At 34.4% G+C, this 22,327-nt stretch overlaps 2 protein-coding genes across 2 annotated transcripts; one reads left to right on the top strand and one right to left on the bottom strand.

Moving 5' to 3' along the window:
- Window positions 1-614: 614 nt before the first annotated feature.
- LOC108205222 (mitochondrial Rho GTPase 1) lies at window positions 615-11,187 on the top strand. Its single transcript, XM_017375083.2, has 14 exons — window positions 615-1,057; window positions 1,164-1,296; window positions 1,474-1,623; window positions 3,500-3,676; window positions 3,783-4,034; window positions 4,324-4,392; window positions 6,131-6,186; window positions 6,818-6,899; window positions 7,462-7,673; window positions 7,870-7,939; window positions 8,333-8,445; window positions 8,853-9,003; window positions 9,172-9,358; window positions 10,906-11,187. Exons 1-14 carry the CDS (start codon window positions 849-851, stop codon window positions 10,977-10,979), a joined length of 1,935 nt encoding a protein of 644 aa, XP_017230572.1. The 5' UTR covers window positions 615-848; the 3' UTR covers window positions 10,980-11,187.
- An 895-nt stretch (window positions 11,188-12,082) lies between these two features.
- On the bottom strand, window positions 12,083-21,477 carry LOC108204373 (probable transmembrane GTPase FZO-like, chloroplastic). Its single transcript, XM_017373769.2, has 11 exons — window positions 20,871-21,477; window positions 18,967-19,526; window positions 18,779-18,847; window positions 17,332-17,529; window positions 16,284-16,415; window positions 15,677-15,763; window positions 15,155-15,595; window positions 14,840-15,007; window positions 14,441-14,671; window positions 13,405-13,520; window positions 12,083-12,546 (listed from the first exon to the last, which is right to left on the bottom strand). The coding sequence occupies exons 1-11, from the start codon at window positions 21,346-21,348 to the stop codon at window positions 12,264-12,266; spliced, it is 2,763 nt and encodes a 920-aa protein (XP_017229258.1). The 5' UTR covers window positions 21,349-21,477; the 3' UTR covers window positions 12,083-12,263.
- Window positions 21,478-22,327: the final 850 nt, after the last annotated feature.

Below are 22,327 nucleotides of genomic sequence, written 5' to 3'. Positions count from 1 at the left end.
ATACACGACTTAGGTACTGTTTTGGGTTGCTGTTGCAGACAGCAGTTTTTTGCTGAAAAACAGGTAAAAAACTGTTTGGTAAATCTAAAATCAGCTTTTCCAAACAGCAACTTTTAGCTGAAAAGCTGCTTTTAGAAAAAGTAGGTCCTACCATGTTTTTGAAAAAAAGCTGCTTTTCAACTTTTGCAAAAAACAATTACAGATTTCATTATCAAACCTCATCAAAAACATTTTTTTTATATTAAAACTCAAAATAAGTAAATATCAAAAAAATTACCAAACAGTTATCTGATTTCTACAACATCACTTTTTTTACCAGCACTTTTTCTGACAGCACAACAATTTTTAACAACACTCCCAAAGAGACCCTTAGTAAATAAGTAGATTTACGCTTTCAAGAATTCTTTATTTGTCTCACGAAATATAATTTGATTTTTCAAGAAATATTTTTTTATTGAAATAAAATTTTTCATAAATATATATCACGAAAAATGTGCAAAATTTTTTTTCTCAAAAACATTTTTATTTAGACAAATTTTTTCCAGAAAATTTCAAGAATTCACAAAAATGTATCAAAATTTCTTTATGAGAATTTCTTGAAAAAACACGGCAGTAAGCCAGTAACGGTATACATTTCAGTCGGTGACTTCGCTAGAGAGTAAAAAGTTACCATCAAATTACTCTCTCCATAACATGTACACGCACAACAGTTTCTGGTAGCTTCTGCTTGTGATGTCACATCACAACACCAGTATCTAATTCATCAGCGAAAATTATTCTCATAAACTAGGGCTTCTTCTTCTTCAATCAATCCTTGCATCTGTTTGATCCATTCATTTCATATATCAATGCCGCGCGCTTCGAATTCCGGTGCCCTCCGCACCGCCGTTCGTGTCGTCGTCATCGGAGATCGCGGCACCGGTAAGTCAAGCTTAATCTCCGCCGCTGCATCGGAATCGTTTCCGGAGAACGTTCCGTCGGTATTGCCGCCGACTCGCCTTCCCGCCGATTACTATCCCGACGGCGTTCCGGTCATTATTGTCGACACTTCTTCAAGGTTGATGTTCGAATTATTTGTGCGTGTTTTGAGTTTCTGTATGTATAGGCTGTGGATTTGATGATTTTTTTGGCTAATATTGGTAGAATTATTGTAATTTGTGTAGTATACAGAATAAGAGCAGAGTCGCTGAAGAATTGCAACGAGCTGATGCTGTTGTGATCACTTACGCGTGCGATCAGCGTGAAACGCTTACTCGCCTTAGTACTTTCTGGCTTCTCGAACTTCGTCGATTGGAGGTTAGAGTCTGTCATACTAATATACTGTATTATTGCTAGTTTTTGTGCTATTACTGTAATGATAGTTGATACGGATAACAAATTGTGCTAAATATTTAAATGTCATGATTTAGCATATGTTTAATGGCTCACTGTCTTCCTCTCTTTGATTATATTTTTTACTTGATTAATGAATAGGTAAAGGTACCGGTGATCATAGTTGGTTGCAAACTGGATATGCGGGATGAGGGTTACCATATCAGTCTGGAGGAGGTGATGGCACCTATCATGCAAAGGTTTCGGGAAATCGAGACTTGTATAGAGTGTTCAGCTGCCAATCTTGTGCAGGTGTGTCAAATCAGGTCATAATTCAGTTTGCTGCGATATGTATTTGAATATCAGCTATTCATTTTCTTCATTATGTTTATGGTGGTAGTGGAAGTACTTTAGATAGGTACCACAAATACACGAAAAAGAGTTGTGTATCTTCCTTTCCATTTCATAGCTGTGAAGCTTAAATTAAAACAAAAATAAGTGCTGAATATAAGAATGTTGTTCATGCAACCCATGCCTTCTAGAAATAAAAGTTCTCATATTATTCTCATGCAAGTTAAATCACAAATGTGATGGACGAGTGTGTCAGCTACGTTTTCAACAGTTAAAAGCTTGTGTCAAATAAAACAAAATTGATAATGAGACTTTGGACTCATCACAGACTTCCATTTTATAATGACCCGGTAGCTTAAGTGTTTGGTATGATTAGAACTGATGGTTTGCAACTAATATTAAAAATGTATATTAGGACTCATCACAGTCTTCTATTATCAATAATTCAATGCCTTAAGTGATTTGTATTATTAGGACTGATGGTTTGTACAACTGTAACTGGTAAGTTGTAGTTCTGCGACTGATGATTGTAGCACTGTAAATAGGGCTTTGGGTATTTCTTTTACAGTCTATGCTAAATTGGTTATTACCCGAGCATGATCTTAATTAATGTGTGTGTTATGTGTCCTGCTTTGGAGTGAAATGCCTAATATTACAATTTGTGCGATTACTAGAAGGCTTACACAAAGTTTTAGGATGGATCTTCGACCATCACTGCCATGTTCTCTGGTGGTTTTTAATCATTATATTGTCTTCTTTTTCTTCCATACATTAAATTTTATCTCTAAGACTCTAAGAGTCAATCTGTCACAAACATAAAGTTTGTTTGTAATGACAATTTCTAAAGGTTTTCTCTGTCGTGATTTACTGATGTAAAAGCTTGATTCATTGCTGTTGTCTGGGCTTTAGAGGACAGTTCATATATGGAAAACAAATTATTTACTCCTTTGCTAGGGATGTTAAACGGATAATTCGGATACAGATCGGCCTGTATTCGAATCAGAATCTGAAAATTTGAATCCGTATCCGATAATATTCTGGAAAAAATATCCGAATCTGATGGATAATATGTCGTTTTAAACTATCCAGATTTTGTTCAACTTAATAAAAAAATGATTTAATGATTTAGTTTAATTTAAGAAAGAGTTAAAATATGAAATACTTTTGATATTATATTAGTATATAATATATATTTAATACATTTTTCTAGAAGCCCACACCTAAACATATCTCTAAAAAATATATTAAATAATAAACAGAAATATATATTATTAATTAATTATAGTTATAATTATTATATGACAAATATATATAAAAAAATATTTTCGGATTTGAATATTAATGGATCTGGATATAACTATATCCGTATCCGTATCCACAATTGTCGGATGCCGATACAAATAATATTTGTTTTATTTTGAATGCGGATAATATCCGCTATATTTCGGATACGCGAAAGCAGATATTTAGAACGGATTTTTCAAATTTTTTTGACAGCCCTGTCCTTTGCATGTTTGTTGGCAAATCATTCTCTCTTCACGCACAATCGCACATTGTCTATTTTAAGAAGCTTTTTATTCGTCCTTTGCTTTTAAGCGGTTAGCTATAAACTGAAGAATATATACATGTATCATATCCTGCACAGCTATATATGTGTGTGTGCGTGCGTGTGGGTGTGTGGGTGTGTGTGGGTGTGTGTGTGTCACAAGGAAATTTAACTCCCGCGATATCGGGAAGTGACCTTGGCCATCTTTTTTTTTTTCTATTAAAATTATCGTGTACAGCAGGGTTTGTTAAAAATCCGGGATCTAATGTTCGGTTACTTTCATGTTTGTAGGTTCCTGAAGTATTTTATTACGCTCAAAGAGCAGTACTTCATCCAACAGCCCCGTTGTTTGATCAAGAAACACAGACTTTAAAACCCCGATGTGTGAGAGCCTTGAAAAGAATATTTATTCTTTGTGACGGCGATGAAGATGATGCTCTGAATGATGCAGAGCTGAATGATTTTCAGGTCGATTTCAATATTTTTGCTCACATTAAGACTCAGATCTTTATCGCTTATCACGACCAGGTATAGGATTTCAAAATATCTGTATTGACCAAAATTTAATGTACAGGTCAAGTGCTTCAATGCCCCTTTACAGCCTGCTGAAATAGTTGGTGTCAAGAAAGTAGTCCAAGAGAAAGTACCTGAGGGTGTCAATGACTTTGGACTTACACTGACAGGTTTTCTTTTTCTCCATGCTCTTTTTATAGAGAAGGGGCGTCTTGAGACGATCTGGACCGTCTTGAGGAAATTCGGTTATAATGACGAGATAAAGCTCAGGGACGAATATATTTCAATTCCACTCAAACGAGCTCCAGATCAGGTCCTTGTCTTATACCACCTAAACTTTTACCATTGACTAAAGTGATATAAAGTTCTCTATATGAATAGGTGGTTTAATTTAGGGAAATAATCTCGTTATTTAAGAATAACTGAAATTTACTGTTTATGTTTTCATTTTTGTTATGCCAGTATGGTTCTGATAGCAATTAGGGAGCAATGATATCTAAATAAATATTTAGACGTTAATTATCTGTTAAGATTTTATTTGATACTTATGTATTACATGCTATTTCTTTTGTATATTTTAACTTGTTGTTCGACTTGTACAGAGTGTGGAGTTAACAGGTGAAGCCATGGAATTTTTGAAAGGAGTCTTCAGTATGTTTGACAATGATAATGTATGTTTATTTTGTGTATATAACATTTTTACATCATGTTAGTTTCGTCAAATACATTTTTTTTTCTGTGTGGAGAGATTACTCTTTCTATTTCACTTTGAGCTGCACTTTTCTTTTGGTTGCATTAATCAGCCTTCTAGATATAGGTAGTTCACATGAAGCAGATTTTGACATAGCTTGCGGTTAAATATGATTATATTAACATCTTTTTTATGTGATTGTTGACATTGCTGTTGAAAATTCCATCCTAGTCTGGTTTTATCTAGAACAATCACTTACAGTCTTATACACCAGTAGTAGACTAGTAGTCTGTCTGTCATAGGCAAAAGTATATTCCATTGTTTCAGAGATCTATCGGTTAATTTCAGTTGATGGTTGAAGTGTGTTTAACCATATTCATTGTTAGCACTGGATGTACTGTAAGACGTAGGAGCCATTGGTTAAATATTATTGGTCTGAATTGAATGTTTTAGATATTTGAATGATTTATTCCAAATTATAGAGCGAGTCATTATCTGAATGATTCAGCATAAGCTGATCATGAATCATAAAAATGTAAACAAATGACTTAATACCCTAATATATGCCATCCTGATCATTCGGAGATATAGTTGACTTCCATCCAGATGAGGGGATGATGAAGGAAATAGTCAACTGAGTAACTGACATTTAAGTAGTAGTGTTTAAGACTTGGTTCTAGTGCATGTAACATCTGGTTAGAGTTGATTATTTTTCCGTTGCAGCTATGAATATTTTCTTAAAAAAGTTTGCAATTTGATGTCCTGCCTTGCCGTTAGAGTTGGCCTGTTGTGGGGGTTTGAACCGCCTAATTGAGCCTGGCTCGTTAAATTGTTTGCCGAACTCGGCCTGAACCGGCTGGTTAGTGACCTGCACAGCTCGCGGCAGTTACACGAGCTGAGTACGAGTCCACAAACTGAAACCCGCAACCCGGCACGGCCCGCTTGTTTTTTCAGTTAAATTATTATTACCTATTACTGTTATATAAAAAATTATGTTTTATGTGTTTAATAATTTTAATATCGTGTAAAAAGTAATTTTGTATATTCTATTTGTATTTTTAATAATATACGAGAATGTGAGAACTTTAGGAAATATAAATATAATTTAGAACGAATAAAACAATTGGTATAAGGAAAAAATATAATTGAATCGACCGAACCGGCCCGCACTTTAAACAATATAATTTATAATAACAATATAATATAAAAAATTTAAAGAGAAAACAATATGATTCAAAGATTTTGGCCTCTTCTATATATATTTTTAAGCATATACATAATTGTACAAATAAAATAATTATAAACACTTTCTAAACAATATAATTAAAAAAAATCTCATAGAAAACAATATAATTAAAAATATCTCATAGAAAACAATATAATTTAAAAAAAAAATCTCATAGAAAGCAATGATTCAGACATGGACACGTGGTAACTGCATTGTTTAAAAAGATATGAACTGGCCCGCCTAAACTGATTTATTCGGCTTGTTCGATTTGTTCGACTCGCGTGCCGTTCACGAGCCTAGTTCTCCTGGTTCAAGCCTGAGCCCGGCGCACGGCCGCCTTTTTAACGAGCCGGTTACGAGCCTCACCATGACGAGTTTTGAAGTGCATGTGTAGTCATATAAACAACAATGATTTAAACATCATTTGAATTTGGTACTGCTAGGTGGTAGAATGTGATTAATACTATACCATAACTTTGTTGTTTTATAGGATGGAGCTTTACGATACTCTGAGCTGGATGATCTTTTTTCAACTGCCCCAGAGAGGTACGATTGTTCTGTTGCCGCAATAGATGTAATCTTGCTCATACAAATATGTTTTACCTGTCCTGATAATTACAACAGATTTGACCCAGCAATATATGTGATCTTGCCTTTTGAATTATGTTTCTACATGTACTAATAATTATAACATATCTTGATCTCATATCATAATATTTGCTCTCCCTTTTAAAAAATTACTGGCTGCTCGATGTTGTGTATAGTTGACTATCAGTAACCTTGTTGCTAATTATCTACAATGGTTATATACGAATACAGTCTCTTTTTATTATTACAATTGTGTTGGTATCTTTCATCTTCTCTCTGATGCTGCCACTCTTGCGTATTGAATTGTGTTTCTACATGTACTAATAATTATAACATATCATGATCTCATATCATATTATTTGCTCTCCTTCTTGAAAAATTACTATCTGTTGATGTTGTGTATAATTGACTATCAGTAACTTTGTTGCCATTTATCTGCAATGGTTATACACGAATACAGTCTTCTTATATATACAATTGTGGTGTTCGTATATTCTATCTGATGCTGCTAGTGATGTTACTCTAGCTTCTTAATATTATCATAAAATGCATATATTTTACGCATTTTGGTTTTTGTTCTAAACTTCAGCCCTTGGGAGGAATCTCCATATAAAGATGCAGTAGAGAGAACTGCATTAGATCATTTATCTCTTTCAGGGTTCCTATCTGAGGTGTGTATTCACATTTGATTGTATCAGAACTTGTGCTGCATATTCTGCTCCCACTAGATGTGGTACTACTGTAAAAATGATAAAGCTTCCACCATTTTAGTATAGCATCAATTTTGAGCAAATTTTTGTTCAATACGTAGAGATTTAGTTGTATGGATTGTAGCCAAACTAATATGTCGCAGTCTTTCACCCTTAATGCAGTTCTAGACTAACCATTTATATAATTCAAGATGATTATGAACTGAAAATGTATCCCTAACATTTGCAAGAATTATATATAGGGGTCTTTGGATAATGGAAGTAATATCATTTCCTTCTTGCACGACATCCACGTTGTCTTGTAGTATTATTTGTTTTAAAAGAACTTTATTTAATAATTCAGGTTCTTAGATAGGTTAAAAAGATTTCAGAGTGTCAGTATATACTTTGGTGTGGTGCTAATATTTTAGTTATGCCTTCTCTTTGGCTAGTGTCTCAATTCAAAGTAGGAACATGTTTTTAGTTGGGCGCTTCCTTCCTGTCTTCTGTCATAGTGAAATATTGATTGAATCTGTGATTGCAGTGGGATTTTATGACTTTGGTTGACCCAGCTCGAAGTTTGGCAAATTTGATATACCTTGGATACAACGGCGATCCTGCATCAGCACTACATCTTACTCAAAGAAGATTGTTAGACCGCAAGAAAAAACAAACGGAAAGAAATGTTTTTAAATGTCTAGTTTTTGGTCCTAAAAAAGCGGGAAAGACTGCACTGTTGAATTCATTCATTGGAAGGTATATTCTGGAACTAAACTCAATGGAAGTTTAGTGAGATCAAATTTTTTTATTATTGAATTACTGTGAACTAAAAATCCCCAAACACTGGAAAAGAAGTAGCAGATATGCATGCAAGTGTGTATAAACTACAAATATGTGTTCTTTTCGTTTGCTGTGAGAAATAATAATATGAAACTATAAATTTCAACTGCAGGCCCTATTCAGAACATTATTTTCCAACAAGTGCAGGGAGTTATGCAGTGAATCGGGTGGACCGCCTTAGGGTGAGTATTTGTATAAAACTTTTGTATGAGGTTATGAAATGGTAATACAATCGTGAGTTTTGCACTCACTTAAAAAAAACATGGCAGAGTAGTGTGGATTTTATAATTGAGTGTCATATAATGGTTACCATGGGAAAAAAATTGGGTTGATTGCAATTTGCCGAATAAATTGAGGCTAAAATTATACTCAACCCACTTGGGTTGATTGCAATTTGCCGACTAAATTCAGTTGTGATTAAAATGACCCAATTGTTTGATCATACTTTTAGAGTGTGATGTCACATTTCCCATTGGTTAATCTGTCTCGTTTATGACAACTGAATATTCAATTATCTGATTATATCTAACCTCAATTATATGACCAAATGATTGATGTATTTATCTTTGTTGCAGGGAAATAAGAAGACCCTCATATTGCAGGAAATTCCAGAAGATGGAGCTAAAAAGTTTTTGTCCAGTAGAGAGTCTTTGGCAGCTACTGATGTAGCAGTCTTTTTGTATGACAGGTGGGTATGATGTTTTGTCCTTTTAGCAAATTTAAGAATGAATATTATGGAAAAACTCCTAATTTAGGTATGTGGATACAGTTTGAGCTGGCCAAATTAGGAGTTTGACTTAAAAGTTTAATTTAATTATTACTTAGATGAAATGAAATGATCTGTAAGGTTATTTAAATCAGTAAGAAACAATGTCCAACCTTACAGCCATTTGGTGATTCAACAACACTCATAAATCATCCTGCCTCTTTACCTATACTTTTTTTTTGTTGCTAATTGCTGATGGCTGATATGGTATTTTTTATTTTTATTTTTGCATACTACTGATGGGTGATTCAACAACACTCATAAATCATCCCGCCTCTTTACCTATACTTAACTTGCTGATGGCTGATATGGTATATTTTGTACCCTAGTTCGGATGAATATTCTATGAAAAGAGCAGCAGAGTTACTTGTGCTAGTGGCCCGGCGAGGAGAAGAAAGTGGTTTCGGTGTTCCTTGCCTTTTTATTGCAGCTAAAGATGATCTGGATTCATATCCAATGGCAATAAAAGATTCGGAGATGGTATTTCCTGCACCCTCTGTATCACTATCATGTTAGGTTTTTTTCATAAAAAATGAAAGTAAACACTAGTAAAGAGGAAGAAAAGTATAACTGTATAATTTAAAATTACCTTTATAAGACGAGACGATTTTATTTAACTTTTGGATGCTATACGCAACTTTCTGCCAGATTTGTCAGGATATGGGTATACATGCACCAATAAGTGTCAGTGTGAAGGACGGAGATATGAATAACTTGTTCTATAGAATTGTGAATGCTGCCGAGCAACCTCATATTGGTGTTCCTGAAACTGAGATTGGGAAATACAAGAAGCGACACCGTCAGATTCTTAATCATTCTCTTGTGTTCGTCTCAGGTATTGTTTCGCAAGGAGTCTTATTTTGTTTATTATGTAAATTTATGTGCATGGTAAATGTAAAGAATGATATAATTTCTAGTGATTAGTATTAAAGTAGTGGGATTACTATAATGTTGTGTTTGGTTGGGGTGAATGGAATGATATGGAATGGAATTAGTATAAATAAAAGAAAATAATAGAGTGTAGGAGGGAGGACTTTAAAAAAAAAGGGGGTGAGTGCAAATTTTGTATGATAAGATTTGGCTAGAAAAGAGGTATGATAAGGAATGGAGCATTCCTTTACAAAATGGAGGGTTTGAGCTCTAGTTAAGGGTGGGAATGGAATGGTGGAAGGAAGAAATTATTATACATTCAACTAAATTATAGTTCAAATCTCATTCCATTTCCTCCCTTTTCATTCACCCCAGCCAAACACAACATAAAGGATTGATAGACCTCTTAGTGTAGGGTGCAAGGTCGATGTAATATAGGATTGAGAATGTTAGTTTAGTGTTTGGACTATCTTCTTTTAGCATACTATTTCTCTCTTATGTGTTATGCAGTGTTGTTTTCATTTAGCAATTTTTATGGGTTAAGTATCAAATTGGCCATACATCACTTCTTTTATTGATCTTTTAGAGGTATCATTTTTATTACTAAAGTCGTATAAAATATCAAATAGATACCTTTAAATATGTATCGAGAAAGTAAATATTTCTTTGGTTAAGTTCTACACATTTTTCTTCAACGCTACTATAACCATAGGTGAATTCTAGTATTTTAGATAATATATCTAGATTTTTGAAAAAATATTTACTATTTATTTTAAATTTTATAATTACTTAATCTTACTTAAATAAAAATATATAGTAAATATCTTTTTAAAAATCTAGATATATTATCTAAAATACTAGGATTCATCACTTTCATTTGGTTATAGTAGCGTTGAAGAAATATGTGTAGAACTTTAAAAAAATGCTTTCTCGACGCATATTTAAATGTATCCATTTGATATTTTATACGAATTTAGTGATCAAAATGATACTTGTAAAAGATCAATGAAAAAAGTGATATTTGGCCTTCACTTCAGTGACCATTTGATACTTAACCCTAACTTGTGTCATGTCTCATATGTATGTTATGTATATGAGATTTGTATTGCATTGTTGAATTCGATGCTCTTTTTGTGTAAACAGCGTCTTCATTCTTATAAATGAAGTCCCGAGACCGTGTTCTAAGAGGGTATATGCTGGGTTTGTTTGGTTAGTATGTCAACTATAATAGTAAATACTATGCTATTAATTTGCCTTTTAAGTCAGCAGAGAACTTTTTGCAAAAAAAAATATAAAATAGTCAGTAGAGAATCTATGATGTTGTACATAGGAAGTAATAGTCTAATGTTCTAGTCAAAAATGTCCTTTAATTTAAGTTAATTCAAGGCATATGGTGAGTTGGGAAATGAATAAGTTGAGATCCCTATGCATATTTATTTCTTATCTTTTATGGTCGTACTGTAAACTTATAATTTTTATCTTTAAAAAAAATATATGTTACTTATCATGCAGTGAGTGCTGCTGTTACTGTGGTTGCATTGGCAGCTTATCGTGCCTATGCTGCAAGAAAAAACGCCTCTGGTTAGGTAAAGTAATATTTTTGAACCTGTACCCAGCAGTTTACTTGTGTTCATAAACGCCCTCAAGATAATTCTTGTATATAGGACAAAGTTACCGTTACTATTGGAAAGCTGGAGACTTGTCCTCTTTCTTTTGTTGGTGTTTACACCACTAATTTTTTTATTGACAGTCTATGAAATATAAAAGCACTTTAGTGCGTTTAAGTTGATGAAATCTGTAAGCATTGTGGCATCTTATCGTATGCCAAAATCGTACTTCTGTTCAAACTTTTGCAAAATTCTTCTGAGCTGCATTTGACTGACTATAAACATTAGAGATGTCTAAGGTTCAATCATGCAAATTTAGCGCTGAAGCCGATAAGATGCATTACTTGTGATTTTTGAACATTTGCATTGCTGTTTATCTGGTACGGGCAATAGACTCTGTGACAAAAACCAAAAAACCAAATACGTTATCATTTTTGTTGGGTTTAGTTCCCCAATGTCCATCCTTAAACAGTGCATCTATTTTGATATTGCCAATTGCGAGAAGATCTCCAAAGTTCCAAGCAAAAATTATAGGAACGGCAGTTTATGTTTTCCTTTCCCTTTCTGAACTGACCCAGAATGTAGGTAAAATGCCAAAGGCGGCCTTTTGAGTTCTGAGTAGGGGGTTGCAAACAACTTGACCAAAATAAGAACTGCAACTACGAAGCTTCAGGTACTCAAAAAATCTTAAAATACTTTGTGGAGAAGAGTCAGGTAAAAATAATCCATGTCAACCAAAGTTAAAAATACTTTGCGGAAAAGAGTCAAACAGTGCAAACTTCTCTTCAGTACAGCACAGGGGCAATTTCTGGCAACTAAGCGACCTACCGTATTTTATCGTCTTCTCACATGACCACAATAACAGAAGTTGAGAGTACCTCTATATAATAAATACTTGTTCATCCTTTCCCTCTATTATATAGTAATTTTCTTTGTTTTGATTAAAAATAAATATTAAATAATTTGATAAAGTCTAAATAACAGAAGTTGAATTATATATAGTTGAGAGTACATCTATATTATAAATACTTAACAGAAGTTGAGTGTACATCTATATTTATTTTTAATTAAAACAAAGAAAATAACCACGTAATAAAGGATATTTATTACTTGTTCCCCTTCCTAGATGCAACTTGCAGGCTGTACACGTCAAAAAGGTGAAACAAAAAAAATAAAAGCAGATACATTACCGTTACAACTGCTTACTTCGTCATAGCATTCACACATTATGTGTGCACGCAATTATCCCCTATGCATATGCAGTCATGATATATGTAAATTTTGATTTTCTATCTGTAGAGTTTTAATAGTGCTCTCCATGCTACTTAACTTTTCTTGTGTAGCTAAGAGGTTTTCCAGCCTGTGTTGTGCCAAATCTTGATATGGTTTACCAATGAGTTTTACAAAGTTTTTCAAACTCTCTGTTGTTTCCACCAGATCCTTCAGCATGGCTTCTTCAAGTTCCCTTCCCAAGGCATCAGCAGTTCTTTTCACTTTGTCAACCACCAGTTGTCTTCGTGCCGGGAATTTGGAGATGGCTAACAACCTGTAATAGCAGTGCAAAGAGCAGGATGAAAAAGCATACCCAAAAAGAATCGAGTAAACTACACTTCACACTCATGATTCATTTGTACAAAATACTATGCAATTGATGTCATCTAAAAAAGGCCAAAAGTCAGTTTAACAACTGAGATGCAGCAATTCTTTATATTATAAAGTCTTTGGGCAACAATTCATTTTTTTTTCTCTCATAAATAAATTTATAATAATAAGACCGAGTAAAAAAGTAATGTGGGTAAAACTCTGCAGAAAAAAACCTGTATAGACAAATGAGCTGTTTTTGCTTGAATATTATTTTTAGTTATTTACCCCAACATATATAAACAATAGAAATTCATATTCTTGTGAATATTCATATTTACAAGGATATTAAAATGTCACGCTTTCCAATAATAAAAGCCCATGGAAATACACTGGGCAAGCGCTTAGTTCTTTCTGAAAGTGCCTTTTTTATCGTACATTTTGGAATTTCAAGCGATTCATTATACTATATAATCTTGTACAAACCTAAGGGAGTATCAGCAAGTTCTAGATAACACATTGTCAACCCTCTGCATCCTTATCAACTATTCACCGCACAGATTACACATTTATACTGCATGCCATATTTTCAGATCTGCTCAGTTTTGGCTAAACCCCCACCTTGGTGAACCCCTGCCCCATATTTCCTCACCCAAAGACCCAAATTCATATGAATTAGTATTTAAAGGACCTCAGGATCAAGCCGACTATTAAACTGAAATCATGAGGACCAAAAGAGTTGGGAAGAGAGGGGCATATTAAACTGAAAGCAAAATGAAACTGAAAATGAATTCCAATGCTACATAATAAAAAGTGACCCTACCCTCCAGCTGAGCATAAGGCGAGAGCAAGAAGATCCTCTAATGTGGTTGGTAGAACAGATGTCAGAAGTGATGCCGATAAACCAGCTGCTCCCAGTCCCCCAAAACTTCCAATGAACTAAAAATTCAATAAACAGAATCCATTATAATAAGTTATATGCTGGATCAACATTACAAGCAGTGTTCATAATACACTGCAATTAACATCATCAGTTTCGTTTTTGACTTGTTTACAAAGGAACAAGTTCATATATAGCTCATTATTTAGTATAAACGCTGAAAAAATTCTCATGAGTCCCATGTGATTTTTTTAAACCGCATCAGTTGATTGATGCAAGGTAGTGTTATTTGATGTATTCCCTCCGTCCCAACCAACAGTATACATTGGGCGACGGGAACGGGGCACGGATTTTAATGCTTCAATAAAAATAGTTGTGCAACTTATTTGTAAGATTATCTTTTTCTGTATAAAAATAAAAATTATATTTTTATACAAAAAAAGAAAAATTTGAAAATAAGCTATAGAGCTATATTTTATAAGAGCCTTAAAATGCGTGCCGAGCAGTGAAAAACAAACATATACAATTGACTGGGACGGAGGGAGTAGCTATTTTCCTAAAGGTTTTCAAGAAACAGTACAGTAGCACACCATTTCCAATGTACACTCATATATATTGAGTTGTTAAAATTATAATGAATTTAAAGATGTTAGTGAAACCCACAATATATGACAATTCATTGTATGCAGAAACAATTAACAAGTTGCATGGTGTGGATAAAAGCAAAATAAAACAGTTGTATTCTGTGTAGGCAGTGATGGTCTGTATATGTGTGCTGCGTTAGGTTGGGCACACTATAAGAAAGGAGGTGCATGGATTAGATGAATCTCAATGTGGATCAAATCATATATGCCTCCACACATGTGTGAACTATTGAAAAGTCATATTGATTAGATATCTATGTCTGCTTCCATTATGAATTTCCAATTTCCAACATGACTTCAGGATTAGTAAGGACAATAAAGACTTTTTAACTTACTGCTTCACGGACTTCTTGATCAAACAATTTTGAAGCTGCTGCAGCATTAAAGCTTTCTATTGCTTCTCTGCTCAGCTCATATTTTCTACCCAAAAAATTATCAGTCTCCAACTCTACAAGATTCTCAGTATTGACAATGGAAGGCCATTTTTTCTTAAAGGACTCCAAATATGATCTTCCTTCACGAGCATTATTTGATTGTAGCCATGTTACATAATCTCCCAGGAGTTTCTAAATTTCAAATGAACAAAAACAGAAAGTAAGATTCGTAATAATTAGAGATCTGGTACCAGAAGCACAGATATGGAAGCTCAATAGGAAATATTGGTTAAGCCCGCCTATAATACTGTAGAAATCTTAACGCCAAACCACACACACAAGCAGGAGTGAGTGACTGACTTGTGCCTCAGAGAGTGCAGGACCTATGATATCATTCTGAATCACTGAGGCAGCAGGCACTAGAGCACCTTTATTTCCTCTGAATACGTAAGTTGTGACAATATCAATATTCGATATCACTAGTGTTGATTCTGTAAGCTTCAAAGCTCGTGATTTTGTATCATCAATCTGCATTATTAGCACAAGAACATATTCAAATTTACGAAACAACATTGCAAAAGTACCAAATTATAATTTTCTTACAAACACAAAGAAACAAGTCTACAATGCCAATTAGATGCATACTGTACCTAAGTGTAAAAAAGAAGTATATACCAGAGACAAAGTTTTCCTTCTCCACAAAATGCTCTCACTTTCCATCTTCTGTGCATAATCTTCAACACTGCCAAGTAGTTCATTAACAGACATTAAGTCCTGTTTGGCTTGCTGATAATCTTGCATTGTTTGTATCTGACAGGCTGCGAGTAGTTGCTCAGCGATCCTGATAGGCGTTTCAAGCTTAAGCTTTATTCTTTCGATTCCGGTACTCGTCGACCCATCTAGGAAACTTAATAAAAACTCTTCAAGCTCATAGAAGCCACTTGTTCGCTGTTGAGAATGATCTACTGAGATTTCCTCATTTTTATTGTGAACATTAGAGGAAGCTAAAAGTTTGGCTTTAAGAGCAGCCCGTGCAGATACAGGATATAATGTCACATGTTCAGTGTTAAGTAACCTCTTGGTGTTCTCCTTGATAAATGATATAGCTTCTTCAAGCTGCATCAAACAAGCCAAACATAAAGCTTGAGAAATAAACCAGCCTTACACTCCCTCTTCATATAAAGTGAATAACCATACCTCCGTGGCATTTTGATATATGTCAGATTTATTTAGCACAAACACTACTTTTTTCTTCCACTGCTGAGTGTAACGAAGAAAAGTAACCTGCAATTCATGTTGCATTAGAGTTTAGAAGTCGTACATAATCAAATTTTTGGAACATTACCACACCAACCCCCCCCCCCAAAAAAAAACCCACAATCATGTGAAGACCAGAGGGAGCATTAAGTAGTTATATGATTATATCATGCACTGGTGCCATTGTGGTGGCAGAGGAAGGAAAAAGTCCATATTTAACATTCATAAAAGTAGGGATTCTTGAAGCTGAACTTTGATGCGTGATCCAAATAAATATAAAAGTTGCTTATTTAAATGACCATGGAATGCCTTTAACCAGCTCTGCTTTTGAAAGACAGAAATTTGTATGAATTTACTATCTAACACGTCATCTTGTATTTCATATTAAATTTACATACTTGCAGGTCCACCCATTATCTAGTCTCATCTGGTCATAGCAGAAAAATAGAACATATATTGAACTTGTATAACTAAGTGCCATTTTTGTTTCTTGCAATATAAAATAGAGTAGCAATTCACCTTATTTATCAAGGCAAAGTATTCATACCTCACTTTCGGTCAAAGGGCGATCAGCTGATATAACAAAGAGAAGCAAATCTGCACGGGGCACAAATTCTTCAGTAAGACGTTGTTGCCTTTGAAGTATTACATTTGTCCCTGGCGTATCAACAATTATCATCTGGTACACATTAGGTAGAATTAGTTCCTTAAGTAAGAAATTATATATATGAACTAACAAAGTCACTAAAGTATATTCTAGAGCAGGTAATAACGAATACATGAGATACACAGGAAAAAAAATCAAAGCAAGTAAAGATATAAAATGTAAAAGTATTCTTTTTAGATAAACTCCTGTTCAAGATACATTATTGGTCATAATCCTATATTACATGATAACAGCCGCCGGCTTTTCTTTCTTGTGCATCGACTGACGGAGATCTATAATAAGATGGTCAATTTTGTTAGCTGCGTACGCACACAACTATAGATCACTATTTTTTATCATAATTGTGTTCTTGATGTGTTGTCTACTAAAAATAGCTAATTTTATCTTATAACAAACATTAGTATCGTGAAGAGATAATGATGATTGCCTAAGAGGGATGGGAACAGCTTACAAAGTTCTTTTTTCTTTGACCATGAGTCGAATAAGCAAACTTTGGTGGACATGTAATTCCTTTTTATTACCATTATCTGTATACTTTATTCGAATTTGGGATGGATTGCCATCGTTTTCCTTCTGTATGCATAGCATGTACATCGGACATTGCTCCTTAGCGATTTTAACAAACTTATAGATTGGCCAAAGTACTGGTAAAATGAAGAGGACAACAACGAAGAAATATGTCAACTGTAATTTGTAATTGATGTGTAAGTAAAGTGAGTGCCATATTTGGTATTTCCAGGATAGTACCAGCTCTGTGCAATATGGCAAAAACGATGTATCGTCAAAACAAAAAATGGAGCACCACTAAACCGAAAAAGAGCACAATACACCAAAAAATATGATCTTTCTGCATCTTTATGGTCAGAATTTGTAGAAATGCTATTAGTAAGATTTAAAAAGCTTGAAGTAATAGTCTTAAGTTACTTGCCTCTTTAAGTATTGGAGCAGGTAAGTAGCATACAAACTGACCATCAGGATGCCTCTCACAGCGTTGCTGCTCACTGGAATCTAAACCAGAATATCGTAAGAATGTGATCTCATTTGTTGTAGGGACAACCCCGTCTTGCAAGTATTTTTCTCCGAGAAGGGCATTTATGAAAGTTGACTTCCCGGAGTTGAACTCACCCTATAAGATGATCAAAGTCAAAAAAGAGTAATAGGATTATCTGTAGTGATAAAATTTAATAAATAAGAGCAACACAATAAAGGTCAACAACAGTAGCAACTTTATCTGGACGCCCAAAACCAGGAAAGCACAAGGGAAAACCGTCATTGCGCTCTCTCAGATGTTGAAACAACGAGACAAAAACAGATATATAAACAAATAAAATTCTGCAAAACTCTAGCAATAAATCTACATATAGCTGGCTAAAACACAGAACAGAAAATACGCATATTTCTCATGTTTCAGGCTACCAAGAAGTATCAACTATCAAGAAGTATATTTCGGACATATTGAAATTTGTATGTACCAAAACCAAACCACAACAATATAGTATATATCCCACTTGTAGTTACATATCCACTCGATATTTTAAGTACAAGCCAGAAGTAGATAGAATACCTAAGGGACAGGTTACACATAGTATTCTTATTTTGATTCAGCTTTTCACGGAGCATTTATTACAGACAAATAGTTTGACTTTCCAGTGAAACAAAAGGCTATTTCATAAATAATTGCTGCATAATTCAAGAACCAGTCTGTTAGACGTAACACATCAAATGCAACCTAAATACTAGTACAGTTGCTCCTAATGATGGCATCATGGCACTCTATCACAATAAAGAATATAGAAGGAAGAAGGATTCTATCTTTGGACATTGCACATGATTGTACACACCATGAAAGGAATGATATTGGCATATTTGGCCAAAAAAAAAAGATGCTACCGCCAAAATATTGACAAGCCAACTTACGCAATCTTACAGGGGTGTTTTTCTTATTGATAAAAACTATGTCACCAAATATTAGTAAGATATAATTTCTGTCAACAATCCCTGAGACAGAGCTGTTGAGTTTTATAGCATTGCAAGGGCCATACCAATTTGATTTATTTTCTTCCACTTTAATTGAACGTCTGTTAACTTGAAAGGGACTTACATAGCCATTAAATCTTTCGAAGGTACATGCTAGAGATATCTCCATTCCGACATATTGTTTCAACTTCAAGTTCAAATTAAACAAAATATTTAAGCAAACTATTAAACACCGGAAAACTACTAATAACGTAAATGTATGAAATACTTAATGGGAGTATAGTGGAATGTCAAGTTGTTATTTGGACCAAACAGCCCAGATGACTTATTTGAAATATAGAGCAAATACCCATGTATATCCGTGGAACCAGAATTGTTGAAGTTCAGCACACAATTACCACTATAACCAGTAAAAATGGCTCATCTAGTTGCAAAACAGCATCAACGAGAAGTGAGACTTCATCCGTCTGTGATTCAAAACAATGTATAAGAATTAGATAAGAATGAAAAAGATTTAAATGAGCTAGAATGATCTATTGCAATCAGAAACAATTTTATCTACCAAATGTTAACACTAAAAGATCACCAGTGGTGCAGCTCTCTTAATAACATCTATAGCTTCAGTCAACACAGATTTCTCTCTCTCCATAAGTTTCTGTACTTTATCCTCCAGGTTAACAAAACCAACCACCCCCTCCTTTACAAAAGAGCCATTACTAGCATCATTAGTTCTGAGCTTGTCAGCCAAGTTGGGCAATATTTCCTGTTGTCTCTTTTTTGATAAATTTACACTCTTAAACATTTTGTACAAAACATCATCACTTAACACCTTCAATTCATTCAGCGAAATGACTAATCCACTAGCTCCTGCTTTCATCAATCTTGATGCTTCGCCAAACAACTCATCATCCTTCAATGTATTGGTCAAGATAAAAATTGGAATTTTAATACGCCCAAACACAGTATCAACCACTTCGTCAAGAGGCTTTCTTCCATCAACATTATATATTAGGAAATCAGCGCCTTCAGAGTTAGAAGCATTTTCAGCCGCAACTGGAGTTTGCACATTCCTTGCAACCAATGGAAGAACGGCAGATTCAAATTTCGCATCTGTTATCGTCTTTCTAGCCACTATAGCAGGAAGACCTATAAAATGAGAGCAAACTATTAGTTCTTGCACCAAGTAATTTCAATAAGAAAAGAACTGATTCTAAAATACAATATATAGCAGTAATAGTTTGCTATTAGAGGCAAACAGGTCATTAGTATTGATAGGGGTATTGACCTTATGAATTGCAATTTGAAGTTATGATGCCCAGAATGTCATAAACAGGCAAACTGGCACTGATTGTCACTGCAAAACGCAATACTAATACACATCCTTTACAAACGCAGTGGCATGCAGTGTTTTGCTTTTAATATGTCTAACTATAAACGCATTTATATCACGTATTTCCTGAAAACACTTGCGAAACATGTGTCTTTCCTTGAAAATGTATAACAGCTTTATAGTTGATATTACTGACTAACACGTGGGTTGCCTTCCAATTTCCATACCTAACGGCACACATATGCAACTGTGCTGCTTGCTTTATACAATTGAAAAGATGAACTTGTTGTTTATATATAGGTTTGAGTTAACTCCTATAAACATAGAGAAAAGTTATATGGAGTCCACATTTATGTAGTCTTGGAGTCGCCATTCTTCAAAATTGCATAAATTATAATCAAATGGTTTCAATTTCATTTTTTTCCTCAATATTTTTAAACATCCGACAACCTAAAAATTATGTTCTACAATGTAATCAACAAGAAGAACAATTATTTTTTAAATCGTAGGACACTATGTTCTACAATATAACTAATGAGCAGAACAATGATCTTAATGATTGTTAAAGTAAGAGGATGCTAATGATTAATTAATAATATTTTTTACGACCACTTATAAACGATAAATTATATACAAATTTTGGTAACCAAAGATATATTTATGATTAAATATGCGGTTCCAGTTTAATTATGGACTCCATAGAACATAACTCACATAGAGAAAAGTTAAGTGCTGTTTGTAATGACATAAAAGACCATTACTTTAAATAGTGACATTTGAGACCATTAATTTTCATTACATGACATTTATGGCAGTTTCTTTGTTCATAGCAACAATCCACAATGTACCAGTTGCAAGTAATAATACTAGTAAGTGAAGCTTCAGTATAGCAGCATGAAACACAACTCAATGTGCACAAAAGAATACTAGTAAATGAAACACTCAGTATTTCAACACAAAAGCAACAACTCAATTTCGACTATAAGTACAACTAAAACTGCAAAAGAAGTTCAAAGAGGTAGATCTCCTAGCATTATCAACCTTACATATATCTTAATCTCAAATATGCCAACATGTCAGAGTATTAATAGTAGCTAAAATGATGATAGGTAAATATACGAACACATAATCAAGGCATATGAATTTTACGATTACGGAACCTTGATCCGAGAGAAGGACGCCACTAGCATTAACAGCGGCAGCGATATCGACACGCTCCGAGAGCAACAAATACGCTCTCCCTCCTATGAACGACTTCAACAAACACGCCGCTTCGTACATTTTCCCGCCACTTGCATCACCGCCGTCATTAAGCACCACAATTCCGATCCAATTCTTCGAAACGGCGTCGTCGATCAAGCTCAGCACATCTCTATTGTCTTGTACTAGCACATCCTGTGGATTCAATTGGAGCACGAGAGCTGGCACTTTGATCTGCGGGCGCTTGTAACCGCCTGGGAAGAGAGTTCGAGGCTGCTGATTTGAAGAAGTTGAGTTGTTGGCGACGGCGGTTGTGACGGAGAAGTGTCGCCGGAGTTTGAGGTGGTGCGGTGGGTGAAGGTGGCGGTTGGGACGGTGGAAGAGGAAAGAGAGGTGTGTGTTGATGGAAGTGGAGTGAGAGTGAAGTGATAAGACCATTGGGAAATGTGAAGAGAGGGAGAGAGAGAGGGCTTATCTTGTTGCAATGGAGAGTGGTGGAGTCTGTTGAGTTTATGGCTGAGAAGTTTTGAATTTTTAAGAACGTGTTGGGATAAAAAGAAATTGTAGATCGTCAATGGCACCGAGGACACGAGCTGTCCTAAATACTTAATAACGAGTTCCACGTGTCCGTAAAATTTGTAGGAATAACCTGTGCAAAATAATTGTTTAAATTGAATTCAAATTTTGACAGCAAAACAAAAATTAAAAGTCCAATGAATTTCTAAAAACTCTTTTAAAATTTAAGAGCATGTAGCGGCTCTTAACTTTTTTTCATTAATATAATATTAGTTTTCCTCCAACATTTTTCTCTTTTTACTATTCTCTCATTTATATGAATAAAATATGCATAGATAGCAAGTACAAAGAGAAGTATTGGAGTTTGTAATCTTTTTTCAATGTCTTAACTCATTAGGAGTCAGATATTATATTATATTTTAAAGAATGATTTAAGTGTCTCATTGGAGATGCTCTTACAGAAGGGTCGCGGTCCACAACCATTAATGGCTGTGGAGTAGTTAAGTAACCTATAGTTTTTGGACCGTTGGATGCATATCCAGCGGCCAGGATCATATTAAAATTTTAACATGTCCAACGCTTTTTTAGCGTTGGACGAAGATTCTCATGTCCAGCACTTATGATCCTTATGATCCTGATCGCATACGCTGGATATGCATCCAACGACACAAAATTTGTAGGCCAGTTAAACAGTCCCTGACAGTTCCCGGACCCCTTACAAAATTACTCGAAATGAGTTCATTGCGCTTTCAACGGGGGTTGCTTACAATTGGATGCGGAGAATATTTGTGTGATATTTGTTGAACATATAAGACATTATTCTCTGATAATAAAGATTATATTATATGATCATATTTTAAAAATGATATGTTATTAATATTTTAAATCGTTAAAAATGAAA

Source organism: Daucus carota, chromosome 1 (assembly GCF_001625215.2).
Source record: "Daucus carota subsp. sativus chromosome 1, DH1 v3.0, whole genome shotgun sequence".
NCBI classification, from domain to species: Eukaryota; Viridiplantae; Streptophyta; class Magnoliopsida; order Apiales; family Apiaceae; genus Daucus; species Daucus carota.
Note: the sequence above shows the minus strand (reverse complement) of the source record. Positions and strands in the feature narration are given on the sequence as shown.

Bases quoted from the DNA above. Each gene is read 5' to 3' on its own strand.
- LOC108205222 (XM_017375083.2), top strand. From the start codon at position 849: ATGCCGCGCGCTTCGAATTCCGGTGCCCTCCGCACCGCCGTTCGTGTC. The intron at 6,900-7,461 runs GTGTGTATTCAC...CTGTGATTGCAG, and splicing joins TTTCAGGGTTCCTATCTGAG to TGGGATTTTATGACTTTGGT. The intron at 9,004-9,171 runs GTATTTCCTGCA...ACTTTCTGCCAG, and splicing joins CAATAAAAGATTCGGAGATG to ATTTGTCAGGATATGGGTAT.
- LOC108204373 (XM_017373769.2), bottom strand. From the start codon at position 21,348: ATGGTCTTATCACTTCACTCTCACTCCACTTCCATCAACACACACCTC. The intron at 19,527-20,870 runs GTTCCGTAATCG...CTCATTTTATAG, and splicing joins CGTCCTTCTCTCGGATCAAG to GTCTTCCTGCTATAGTGGCT. The intron at 17,530-18,778 runs GTAATTGTGTGC...ATCATCTTATAG, and splicing joins CATTTTTACTGGTTATAGTG to GGTGAGTTCAACTCCGGGAA.